We start from the raw sequence: 11,893 nt of genomic DNA on the forward strand, positions 1-11,893 counted from the left end.
CCAGTCAATTGTATAACCAACATCCCTCTCCCTATGAAGAGCCGACAGTGTGTTATTCATTGCCAGTTTCTTCCCAGTGGCCAGCAGTTGTGTAGTAATCAGAGTTTAGGTGTTCGTTATACGGTGAGAGTGTGTAGCGGTCTTCGTACAACCTTCCAAACAGCAAGAAGGTCAACCAACCCGTACAGCCGTTAACTGATCTGGATCTGTGCCCCCCCCCAGGCCCCCCTGTCTCTGCAGGTCACCCTGCCATGCTCTCTGTGGCGCCTCCTCCCGCTGCAGTGCCACCACCCATGGCTGGTCCTCCAGCTCCGCCACCGCCACCGGGCCCCCCGCCCCCTATGGCGGTGCCCCCACCAATGCCCCCTCCCCTGCCCACTGGTGGAGGGCCTCCCGGGGGCCCGCCTGGGGCCCAACTCCAAGCCTCAGGACTCGCTGCCGCACTGGCCGGAGCCAAACTACGTAAAGTCCAAAGGGTGAGCCTCCAGGGGTAGAGGGACAGTTTGAGATAGTGAGAGGTGCTTATCCAGGGCTGTCTGGCGGAAAGGTAAAGCGTTGAAAATATTTGCTATGTAGTGCATAAACCTTTTATTTAAGGTGACTAAAATATGTTTTGCTGCTGCCCCCTGTTCACAGCTGTATGCTTAAGGAGACAAAGAGTACTGTTAGTAGAAAAACTGCAACTCATTTGATAATGTGCCCTCAGGATGAGAGCAGTCCGCCTGGGTCGAGTGGCAAAAGTGACTCCAACCGGTCTAGTGGTGGTAGCGGAGGCGGGGGAGAGGGACTGATGCAGGAGATGAATGCCATACTAGCTCGCAGGTAAAACAGCTACACAAACAAACACACCTTTCCCTGGGATTAATGGCAAACATTAGAAACATACCTGTTCTGTCAGGCATTATGCTAACGTGTCATGTTCCTGGTTCCACTTTACCTGCGGTTAATGTGTATATCAAAAAGGACTTGCATTAAAATATTATCTATGTGTATCTCACTGTTTGCCCATGCACTTATTTTCCCTTCTGATAGACGGAAAGCTTCAGAGAAACCTGATGAAGTAAGTCCTGTGCCCTGAAGAGATGAGATGAAAAGAGTAGTGCCAATCTTTTTTCAGCCCATTAAATATGGAGCTGAAGCCAACGGGCCATTATCTTAGCTTAGCATCAAGACTTGAAGCTAGCGCAAACAGCTAGCCTGGCTCTTTCCAGAGTTCATTTTTTAAGAAATCCAACTAACCGCACCTTTAATGCTCATTTATTTATAGTTGTACTGGGGGGTCCTGTGCCAGACTATTTCTTGAGTGGGCACAGTTTCCAAGAAATTGCCAATGTGTGTGTTAATGAGGGAGCTTTTTTGAGGTGCTGGTAGACATATTTTGTTACCTGGAGACAGAGCAAGGCTAGCTGCCTCTCCCTATTTTCAGTCTGCTAAGCTTAGATAATTATCTATTAGAGGTGGCTTTATATTTAGCAAACAGATATGGCAGGGGTATCATCTGATCTAACCCTCTGTAAGAAAAATGATACATTAATTTCCCAAAATGTTAAACTATTCTTTAGATATTTTTGGGAAACGTAGAGTAAAGCTGATTTTATATTGTTTAGTCACCCTTAATGTCTCTCTTTTCGGCAGGACGACTCTAGTGGTAGAGGGCCAGGTCATCAGAACTCAACAGGTACAAAACAACCCTTCTCACCAGATTACTGAATAACACTGCTTTTGTCCCATTAACTGCTGTTTTCAGATGTCCTCTGATCTGTTTTATAGTCTACGGTTTTAGTAATACAAGTTATTTTTCTCCCACCTTTGCCAGATGCTGTGAAGAAACCATGGGAACGATCCAACTCTGCAGAAAAGTCCTCACTGGTGTCCAGGTCCGTAGATAAAGGAGTAACAGTAGTGAATGTAAAATAGCAACATTTTAGAATGTACCAGTGTGATTTAAGCACAAGCCTTATCCAGTTCATTACAAGCACTGGTGCAAGTAACATGAATGAAACAATGATGTATGAAGAGTTGTTGAAACTGTGGTTACTTTTAACAAAACACACTTTTCACATTAATATAGTATGTGGTGTTCATGCAGCGTATCCTTTTGTGTTGCAGAGTGAGACCCATCGGCAGCACGAGTGAATCAGACACAGAATTCGACAGGATGAAACAGGTCGGTATCATCAACATGTGAGATTAACAATTGTACACAATATGTGTTACTCATAAACTGTCTTGTTTTGCAGGACATTTTGGATGAAGTTGTACGCGAGTTGCATAAAGTGAAAGATGAAATCATTAATGGTAAGCCAGGCACATTTCTAGAGTTCAGTGCAGTATCCAGGAGCACAAAGCATGTTTAATGTTTAATGTTTTCCACTCCTTAGTTTTTACAACTCAATGGCAGTAAAATACCTACAAAAATCCATGATTGATGTATGAGTGCAATATTGCAGCTGCTGAAATGTTCACTCTGTAAAATGTCTCCCACTCTTGCAGCCATCAGACTAGAAATCGGAAGAATCGGCACATCCTAGTCTCATGTGAGCAGCAGTAGAGGAGAGCGAGGAAGAGGAGGAAGAGGAGGAAGAGGAGGAGGATGAACATGCAGATGCACAGACACGAGGACCCGGGGAATGTTCTCTCAATGTTTCTGTGACCTCGCGACTCCACGATGCAAGTTGCAGAGATGTTGTGCCAACATTTAAGTCTGCTGGACAGCGAAAAATGGAAGAAAGAAACAGAGAAAGGGTTAATGGGTCAGAGGATCAGAAGGATGAATACAGAAAGTTTGAAAGGACTGATGAACTCAAATCGAGGATGACAAATAAATTAAAAAGATGAATTGAGGGACGGACGGACGGACGGACAATAGTGCGGAGTCCAGTGTTTTGGTTCTCTCTGTGCACCTAAAGACTCAGTCAGCCGAGTGTTGCAACTCTTTGTTCTCTGTTCGGTCTTAAGAAGAAAATATTTTTGTTTTCTAAGTTTTTACTGTTTTATTATTTAAAAACTGTGGTGATAATGACGATGCTGTCGATGACAATGAGTATTTTATTGATATTATAGAAGGAGAAAAGAATCTTGCACACCATTTACGTCAGCCTTTTATATTTTCTTTTATGTTTTTCTATTTAGTTTATCCCTTACTATTTCATAATTACAAGCACAATATGGGCATAATGGTTCTGCAGATTCGCCTGCTCTCGACTGGCATATTTAAAAAAGAAAAAAAAGAGAAAGTTTTTTTTGACCTTGTTCATAATGGTTTTTGTGTCTTACCTTGTCTCTCCAGAGATTTGGGAAACATGTTATTGTTTAAGCCACAATAAGCCACTTTAAATGACCTCGTTCCGTCACATCCGAAGCATACAAAGGAGCAATTGATATATTGGCATTTAATCAAATAACACACAATAAGTGTGCTCTACAACTCCAGTGTGACCGAGGTAAACGCTTCTCTCTATTTGTCCAGGTGCGAGATCGTTCAAACGTGGGGATCATTCACCAAACAGGCCGATAACTGTAAATGTGCCACCTATAGTTTGACCTAGATATAATCAATGTAGTACTTCCTATTGGCCATCATATGCTTTGTGCATCATATGCTTTGTGAACCTCCCAATTATGCATGAAACCCCAACTCTATGAATTCAGTTTTTTATTTGGTTTGGAAAACAACAAAAAATACAAACGGTGGTACATTTATTGGAGTGGTTTGTTTCCATGAAGATTCCCCTTCCTATATACGAGATGTTGAACTTCATAATGGTAGCAATGTGAAAAAAATAAAAAGGAGGGGTTGCTCTTGCGATATGCAAATCAAACCTAGATAAGAATGTGCAGAAAGTGAATAGGCCGATGTGATGGTAGCTAAATGTGTCTTTGAAGGAAGTATTTGGTTGAATATTGGTTGTTGCATTCTATCCACTCTGTCCGCTCTCAACTACGTTCTGATTTAAAAGCTGAAAGTAAATTCATTCAAACAAAAACAATAGATGTGTCAGCCTTTTACGAGTTATCCTGCTCTGTGTTCGTGTTCCCTTGTGTTTTGTGCAGGAAATCCTCATGGTTTAGATCTCTCGGGAATATTTCATTCATCTTTTAATCCAAATGTAATTAAAAGTCACATCTGGTTACCACAAAACAGACATGAGATTGAAAATCAACCTTGGAATCATACATGATATTGTAGATATTTTACTATTTTTATATATAGTGCAGACATTTTAAATTAAACATCGAAGATCACACACAATCATTAAATTGTACAAATAATTAAGTAGACAAAATAACAGAAACACTATAGCTCTGCTAGTAAACACTAATGAAGCTTGAGATGTTTAAATTGTGTTGTTTTGCTGTGATTTATGGAGGACAAGCATCACAAAAAACGACATACTGGCGAACTGCTGAGCAAAATGAAATCTCCACCGAGTTAAATCAGCACTCAGTTTCAAAATGACCCAAAACAAAGGGAGATTCAAACTGTAAATTGATTAATAACCTTTGCATCAAAGCTGTTTCTGTTACTCTGTCCGCTCCATAAAGACGTTATCAAACCGTTCACAGCACAATGGGCGTCACTGAAGAAAAGGCTCTTCTTACCCAAAGGTACGTTTCAATGCCTATGTTCCACCTGAGCACTCTTCTGCATCAATAATGTGAAATTATATATTAGATAATCTGAGAGGCTGCTAGAGCCTGGTTAATTCTCACATCCAAAGAATCAGAGCACGTACAATAATGCTTGTTGGCAGAGGAAGGAAACAGAGTTAGTCATCTCTGTGAAACCTGAGAATGTATGTGACCCTTATGCTATAGAAATGACCATTTTAATATCTTATTCTGCCCTTTTTAGTGCCTTCTGGACGCAAGGAAATGTCATCACAGTTGTATGACATTGAGTTGTTTTAGCCAGAATAGAAGAATTTATAAATAGTGGGTTCAAAAAAACCTCGATCTGAATTGTCTTCAGATTCCATGCGCTGCACATGTATGCAATAGGAATATTCACAATCACTCACTAAATAGTAACTGAAGCACAGGACTCATTTAGGATCTTTTCATACAGTTCAGTGACAATTGCTCAGTCATATGAAATTCACATTTCTGTGTAAACTAAGGGAAACATAATGTCCCAGATTCATCCCTGCTTGTTTATCTTGTACTGCCGTTTAATTCTGGCGTATGGGCCGATGCTGTCATCAAACACAAAGTCCCATAATACCCGGATCCAGGAAGTGTGTTGAGGCAGGAAGTCGTAATACTCTGCTGCGATTTTCTTGACCTGTCAATAAGAAAAGAAGATTAGTGTCTTTAATTTACAGAAACAAAAATGTCACTGCTTTGTTCAACAAGCCTTATACTTTCTTTAAAAGAAATACCAACAGTTTGGACAATGGAGACACTAATGCACTGCCTTTTGATTTCAGAATGACATTTTATTTCTACAAGTGATGTTACTAAAAAATGTATCACTTGAGGGTCATACTTTATTTGGGTAGTGTTCGTACATTTATAAAAATACTCATATAATTAAACTAGTTAAAGTAAAAAAAAAGCTGATAATATGTAGGTTTTTTCATACATTTTAACATATACTTTAATTATTTTAAATATCCAAGGACAAAGCAAAACCATTGAAAAGTGAAATATCATCCAATGGCTGTCAAATTTTAAGCGTAACCAAAGATTCTTCCATCTCAAAGAAGATCAAGAACAGCTCATAAACCAAATAATGTTCTGCTTAACCTGTTAACAGAAGCAGAAGTCAGCTGAGCTAAAAGGCAGATATTTCTCTTTGGATCTCCTGGTGGTGCTTTAGAAGAGCAGTTAATCATTCACAGAGCCCAGCCTTTTTTTCTGATAAATATTTGCAGTTGGTAGAAATTGACAATTGCCTGATATCTTTTTGTTTAGATTGTGAAACAAAGGAGAGGCCAGTTCTATCTGCAAACACCTTGTGAGAAGTATTCTCCACAACCATTTAAAAAAAATATTTGAGAGCAGAGTTTACCAGTTGAATAATAATTCATGATTTGAGTCTCACCTGAGGTAGTTTACTGCCAGGTATGCTCGGGAAGTCATGGTGCTCCATGTGATACCCAACATTGAAGGTGATCATGTTCAGTGGTCCATAGTAGGAATATGTCTCGTGTCCCTTCAGGAACATGTAATGCTCAGCTATGAAATGTCCAGAGATAGGATGCAGGCCCATACACAGCACAGAACCTGCGATAAGGTAAACAATAGGCTTCACCCCCCATAGATAGTAGATAATGATGTCTACTGTGAACTGAACAGTTGCGTTGAGGATCTCCAGCTGACCTAAGGGCTTAGGGTTGACCAACAGTGGGCGAAGAGCGTAGAAGAGGGGCTGGAGGAAGAGCCAGACCACCTTCCTGGCCGGGGTGCAGAAGAACCATCCCTCAATGTCTGTGGGGATGTCAACATCCAGCTGGTCGCCACCTAGATACCGGTGGTGGTCGATGTGGTACTTCTTAAAGGACGCAGAGTAGGGCACCCCGATGGGCAGGTTGGCCCACATGGCAAACAAGCGGTTCCACTTAGCCAGCTTGTTTCCAAACGCCACGTTGTGAGAGATGTCGTGGATAGCCAAAGTCAAGGAGTGGTTAATGCAGCCCCCAAAGGCGTAGGCCCAGAAGAAGATCCACTTCCAGGAGAGGTCGTGGACCAGGTAGCAGGCCAGGAGCTGGGTCAGGACCATGCCTGATACCACCCACTTCAGCTGGGGGTCCGGACCCATCAGAGACTTAATCTCTGGATATTTGGCTAAGGAGATAAAGACAGAGATGAGGTGATTGGATAAAATAAAGGAATCGCACAAGCAGATGACAATTAAATGTTAAGGAGAAACAATTAGAAAGTTGAACAGCAGAAGTTAGAACCACACTTTTTTCATTGATTAATGGGAGAATTGAAAGGGGAAAAAGTAACAAATGAATGACATTATTGAAAGTTTATGTTAAAAATAAGTCATAACTCCAGCAGTGAAAAGCAACCTCATTGACCATCATTTCCAAATGCTTTGATTGCAACTTTTCATTGTGTCAAACTGTGACACTATCCCGAAGAACCCAATGGAGCATGTTGTGTTTGCCAACAGTCCTGGGGCTTTATTTATAAAAGGGATATACACTCAAAAAATGGCGTAGGCCTACGCCAGTTTCTACGCAATGTTTCCGATTTATAAAATACTAACTTCACGAGAAAATGTGCGGTCCTCCACGCAAACTCTATCCCATGCGTACGCACTAAGCACAAAAACGGGAGAGACGAGAAACTGCGACAGCGTTGGCAGAAGGAAGAATGGAGCGAAATATGTGGAAATAATACCATAAATAAAATGTTACCTCTCATTTATCATATATGAAGAATTCATTTTCACAAATTGATTAAAGCCAATCCTAAAATTACTAAACAAACGCCTCTTTGCGACTCCTCAGTGCCCACAAAAACATAACTTGGAGAAATAAATAAATACGGATATGTTATTGAAAACCACCTCGAATATGTTATGAAATGTTTTCTCATAAATGATGCGGTAAGCAGAAGGACAGAATTACGTCTAAACTGACGACGTTTTGCATTTCAGGTTGTAGATACGAGCGTGGTTTTATATACCATCATGTTTAATCGTGTTTTATGCCGGTTGCCAAGACTTGATAAGTCGCTCGTAAAACACAAAATGATAAAAATAAATAAACATAGCCTTCGTCAGGCAGTGTGTGTTGTACCGGGGACAGGAGACACCCCCTTGATGAGAAACTGTAAGAAGTGAACAGGGAATCCCCCCGGTGTGGAGTCATGACGACTGGATCTGAATTATGTTTTTGTATTTGGTAGTTTGTGTTCCAGCTGTCGATCAGCTGTGCGCAGCGTCTCCACTGCAGCTTGTGCGTCCAACCCGATATCACGGCAAGACGTGAACATGTGACTATTTACCATGCTGGGAGACGTGAAGATGTCAAGATGTCGTCCCTTCAAACGTGACAGTTACACGGTATTGTTAACCCATGTTAACAAGTGGAAAAATAACCGGAAATACCAAGGAAATGCTCCCCGACGTAATGATTTATTTTTTAATAGCCACACTCGATTACGCCGATTTTCTTGTTGCCCCAGCTGGTCGACACCTCTTTTAGCAGAAACAAAGGCTACATTAATGTATTAAATTGATGTTAATCCATGCGTGTAGATGTGGAATTAACGGACGTGACGTTGTGCGATTGAGTTGCCAGGCAACAGCTTCGGTTCATGTTAATTTACAAACTCTTCAACTACAACCGTAGTTATATTTAAAAACATGTTAGAAGGCCTCACGAAATACTTTAATGCAAATTAAAATGTAAATGTGAAGGAATGTGTGTATAACAAAATACATCGGTCATAAACGAAACTGGAAACAGACATAGGCAAGATCCTCAGCTCGATGATTGGATGGTTTAGCCGCAATGCATGCTGGGATTTGGTGTTTGTGTGATGTGAAATCTGAAAACGTATTTTAAAAATACAATAATACTTTATTCCGAGTGTGCTTGCTTTTCTCTTTGAAAGTCATCACATAACGGCATTGTAATACACGGTTCGGCTGCATTAAATATTACATATCTGCCGTAATTCTCTATTTATAGAGCCCTGATGAGAAGACTTCTAGACAAACAGGAGAACTGCCGCCAAAACTGAAAACGTGACGTGGATCATAAATATATCAGCCATTAAACAACATCTTACATTTATTTTCACACAATACGTCTCCTTGCAGTATCAACACTAATTCGGCTGACTTTGATATTTGATCCAATTGGTAGATAGGCTGTATTTACACCATAACGGTGCACAGCTGATAGAAAGGGACACCTAGTGGTTAAAGCATGTTATTGAATTTTATTATTTTATTATTAGATATTAATAGGATCCCTATAAAGTATATTCATTACTCGTTATTCTCTACTAATAGTTCATTAAAGACTGTATATAATGACTAGTTTGCACATCCCTTTCAAGATTTTCTAAGCTAAGGTTTATTGACATATCATATACACAACTACTGTATGCAATGAATGAAAAACTTGGGTCGCAGGTTCCTCAACAGTGCATTACAAGACATCTATCAATATGTGTGTGTACTCCACCATTAATCTGTCATTCTGCACATTTCTTATACTTTCTACATACATCTTATAAGAGTATAATACATATGTATAATATCAGTTTAATAATAAACAAATAAGTGCTTAAACATAGTTAACATTGCAGGAAAGCAATATATTAGACGTTAAGTACTTTGTCAGGCTTAATATTTATCTGTAGATACAAATATCACTGTGTGTGCTGTGTGCTGCTCTGCATGTGTGACCATTAAAGAATCAGAATACCTTTATTAGTTCCACAGAGGGGAAATGTGCAGCGTTACAGCAGGAAAGAGCCACAGACAGCTTAGTGTTGAATATCTTACATGCGTTAAAAAAGTACAGTAAGTTATAATAAAATAAACAATATGCTAAAAAAGTACTAAGTTATAATATAATAAACAATATGTTAAAAAAAAGATAAAAAAAGTTATATAATTTTCAAAAATACAGATAAAAAACTAAACGGCATATATTGATTTAGTGGCCAGGTATAAATTACAGTTATTAACGGCATATATATATTGCACATATAGCACAAAGTTGGTTTGTATTTAGCAGCAAGGGGTCAGGAAACTCCCCTGAGTATTTTATTAAATATCTGAACTTTGGAGAGAAGTTGGGGGGGACACGACACATCAAATCACATCTACAGATCAAGACGAAGCGAATGGAACTCCTAGCGTGTGAAAATGTTTGTGAAAAACGTGTGCAAAGTCTCTGAAAACGGAGCAGTGGCTGTGATGCTAGCTTTGCGGCTAGCGGTTAGTTGTTGTTGTTTGAAGTTGTTGCTATGGAAACAACATGACGGAGAAAAAGTATAATCTTCTACATATAATAACGGACAAAGTAAAGAATGAAGTGTCGGCTATGTTTAAATGTTCGGAATTTGACCATCATGCCCCTCTTGAGTTGCCGTAAAACATGACGGATATGACGGATGACGGGTGCGACGGAAAAACACCCGAACACATCTGGTACCCCGAACATATCTGGTACCTACACCGGCGTAGGAAGTGCTGTACGCACTTTCCTCGCCGGTACGCAATGTTTGGTGAATCGGAAAATGTCTGTACCTATTTTTTGGATTTCTACTAAGCAACCTTCCCACGTGAATCCTACGCACGGCATTATAAAATGAGGCCCCTGATCACATGACCTCAACTTCACCATGTTACAGAGATACAAGTTGTTGTGTCTTGTGTCGCAAGATTCAGCTATAAAACTCTGCTATATGTCAAAGTGACAAACTGTGCATTTTATGAAGCTATTTTTTTATATCTGCTTAAAAAAGATCCCCAGGCAGTGTGACATTTATTTATCATAAATATGACCCTAACTTTAATGGGAGGTGTTGATTATATGAAGTTTATGACGAGCACGTTGAGTCACAACAGGCTGCAGACCTCTCCAAGAACTAGCCATTCAACACAACATAAAAACTCTTGTCAATCCAATTTTCCACATGACAATAAAAAAGTAGTGAGGCTTGACAATCTCCGACATCCCTCTGCCTCTCCCATCAGGGTGGGGCAGAGGATATTCAAAAGAAAAATACTTTTTAATAATTAAAAAGATCAGGGAGTGGTGTCAAACAAACTATTACCTTCTAGGTGTGCTTCTTTCACACCTGAGCAACCAAGCAACTGCTGGACAAAGCCAGGATCAGATGTACATCAACACGTTTAGATCTTGTTCATCTAAACTTTTTTAAATTAAATTACAAAACAGATCAGATTATCAATGCTGACCAATCTATAGATTTGTGTACACTTGAAATGTAAGAAAAACTAGCATAATCAGTCATAATATACACAGTTTAGACTAATTATCCCTTACACAATATATAAACAGGCTTGGTTTAAGGTTTACATGTTACTTTTTCATGAATCCTCCCAGACTCCTTTCTTATCATAGAATTACATCATTGTTTGTCATGAGGGAATGTGTCCTGTTACCTAGTGAGCCCAGAGGCATTGTCAAGTGCATCTGTTATCAATATGCTCCTATTGTCTGCCAAGACAGAGAACATGAACAGGTGATAGAAGCCTTTGGTCACATATTGAAGCAACACACACATCTTCTGGTATTAAATAGTCAAGGGTGAGACTAAAAAATGCCATTCTTCTCATATCTATCAGAGTACTTACACTTTGACATCATGCCTTTTGCTCTGCCCCTCATTTGAGTGATATAATTGCCTCTGCCTGCCCTATTTCTGAGATAAAGAGACTTACTCAAAAAAGTGTCAAATAATGATGGAGCCTAAAGTTTGAAGAAATTTTTTTTATTCAAACATTTCTTTACATTGAAGCTCTGCCGTTTTAAAGAGAGTTTTAAATCATAGTTATTTGTGTGCTGAAAAAAGTTTTGCAACTTTCCTCATCTGAGTGAATGTCTCAGATTCATGTTTATCTTGTTAGTTTTCCAGCATCTAGGCTGGACACATTAAGCAACAACTAGAAAACAGGTTTAACCGGCTGCGATCTTAGTAAAGAAAAAGTCTGTAGTCGAGGAAAAGATAACTAACGCCAGGAATATCTCAGCAGGACTCACAGGGTCGACACAGCTTTTTATATCCATAATTTCTTACCCAGGATTTCTTTTCTTCTTGAAGTGTGCGGCTGGTCATTGTAGACCCATTCAAAGTCGCCTCTTCCACCTGTCTCCCCCATGACTCTCCTTCCTCCGAGGCAAACTGCTCAGTGGCGTTATGTGTGTCATCAAACCTTCACAGTATCGGG

At 39.8% G+C, this 11,893-nt stretch overlaps 2 protein-coding genes across 5 annotated transcripts in view; one reads left to right on the top strand and one right to left on the bottom strand.

Moving 5' to 3' along the window:
• The window catches only part of evla (Enah/Vasp-like a), a 37,888-nt gene extending 35,307 nt beyond the window's left edge, over positions 1 to 2,581 (top strand). For all 4 annotated transcript variants that reach the window (XM_034111929.2, XM_034111928.2, XM_034111931.2 and 1 more), the window contains 8 exons: positions 223 to 476; positions 707 to 822; positions 1,033 to 1,060; positions 1,636 to 1,678; positions 1,817 to 1,877; positions 2,110 to 2,167; positions 2,241 to 2,298; positions 2,494 to 2,581. In XM_034111929.2, coding sequence (XP_033967820.1) covers positions 223 to 476; positions 707 to 822; positions 1,033 to 1,060; positions 1,636 to 1,678; positions 1,817 to 1,877; positions 2,110 to 2,167; positions 2,241 to 2,298; positions 2,494 to 2,531 — 656 coding nt within the window. In that variant the 3' untranslated portion in view covers positions 2,532 to 2,581. The remainder of the gene's footprint in view (positions 1 to 222; positions 477 to 706; positions 823 to 1,032; positions 1,061 to 1,635; positions 1,679 to 1,816; positions 1,878 to 2,109; positions 2,168 to 2,240; positions 2,299 to 2,493) is intronic.
• Positions 2,582 to 5,134: 2,553 nt separating this feature from the next.
• Positions 5,135 to 11,893, bottom strand: degs2 (delta(4)-desaturase, sphingolipid 2). The gene is made up of 3 exons (XM_034111932.2): positions 11,743 to 11,893; positions 6,047 to 6,789; positions 5,135 to 5,284 (listed from the first exon to the last, which is right to left on the bottom strand). The coding sequence occupies exons 1-3, from the start codon at positions 11,822 to 11,824 to the stop codon at positions 5,141 to 5,143; spliced, it is 969 nt and encodes a 322-aa protein (XP_033967823.1). The 5' UTR covers positions 11,825 to 11,893; the 3' UTR covers positions 5,135 to 5,140.

Source organism: Pseudochaenichthys georgianus, chromosome 22, assembly GCF_902827115.2.
Source record: "Pseudochaenichthys georgianus chromosome 22, fPseGeo1.2, whole genome shotgun sequence".
NCBI classification, from domain to species: domain Eukaryota; kingdom Metazoa; phylum Chordata; class Actinopteri; order Perciformes; family Channichthyidae; genus Pseudochaenichthys; species Pseudochaenichthys georgianus.

What these genes read in the sequence shown, in the direction of transcription:
- degs2 (XM_034111932.2), bottom strand. Translation starts at nt 11,824, where the DNA reads ATGGGGGAGACAGGTGGAAGAGGCGACTTTGAATGGGTCTACAATGAC. An exon ending in AAGAAGAAAAGAAATCCTGG is followed by an intron (nt 6,790 to 11,742) that starts GTAAGAAATTAT and finishes TTATCTCCTTAG; the next exon opens with CCAAATATCCAGAGATTAAG. An exon ending in CTGGCAGTAAACTACCTCAG is followed by an intron (nt 5,285 to 6,046) that starts GTGAGACTCAAA and finishes TCTTATTGACAG; the next exon opens with GTCAAGAAAATCGCAGCAGA.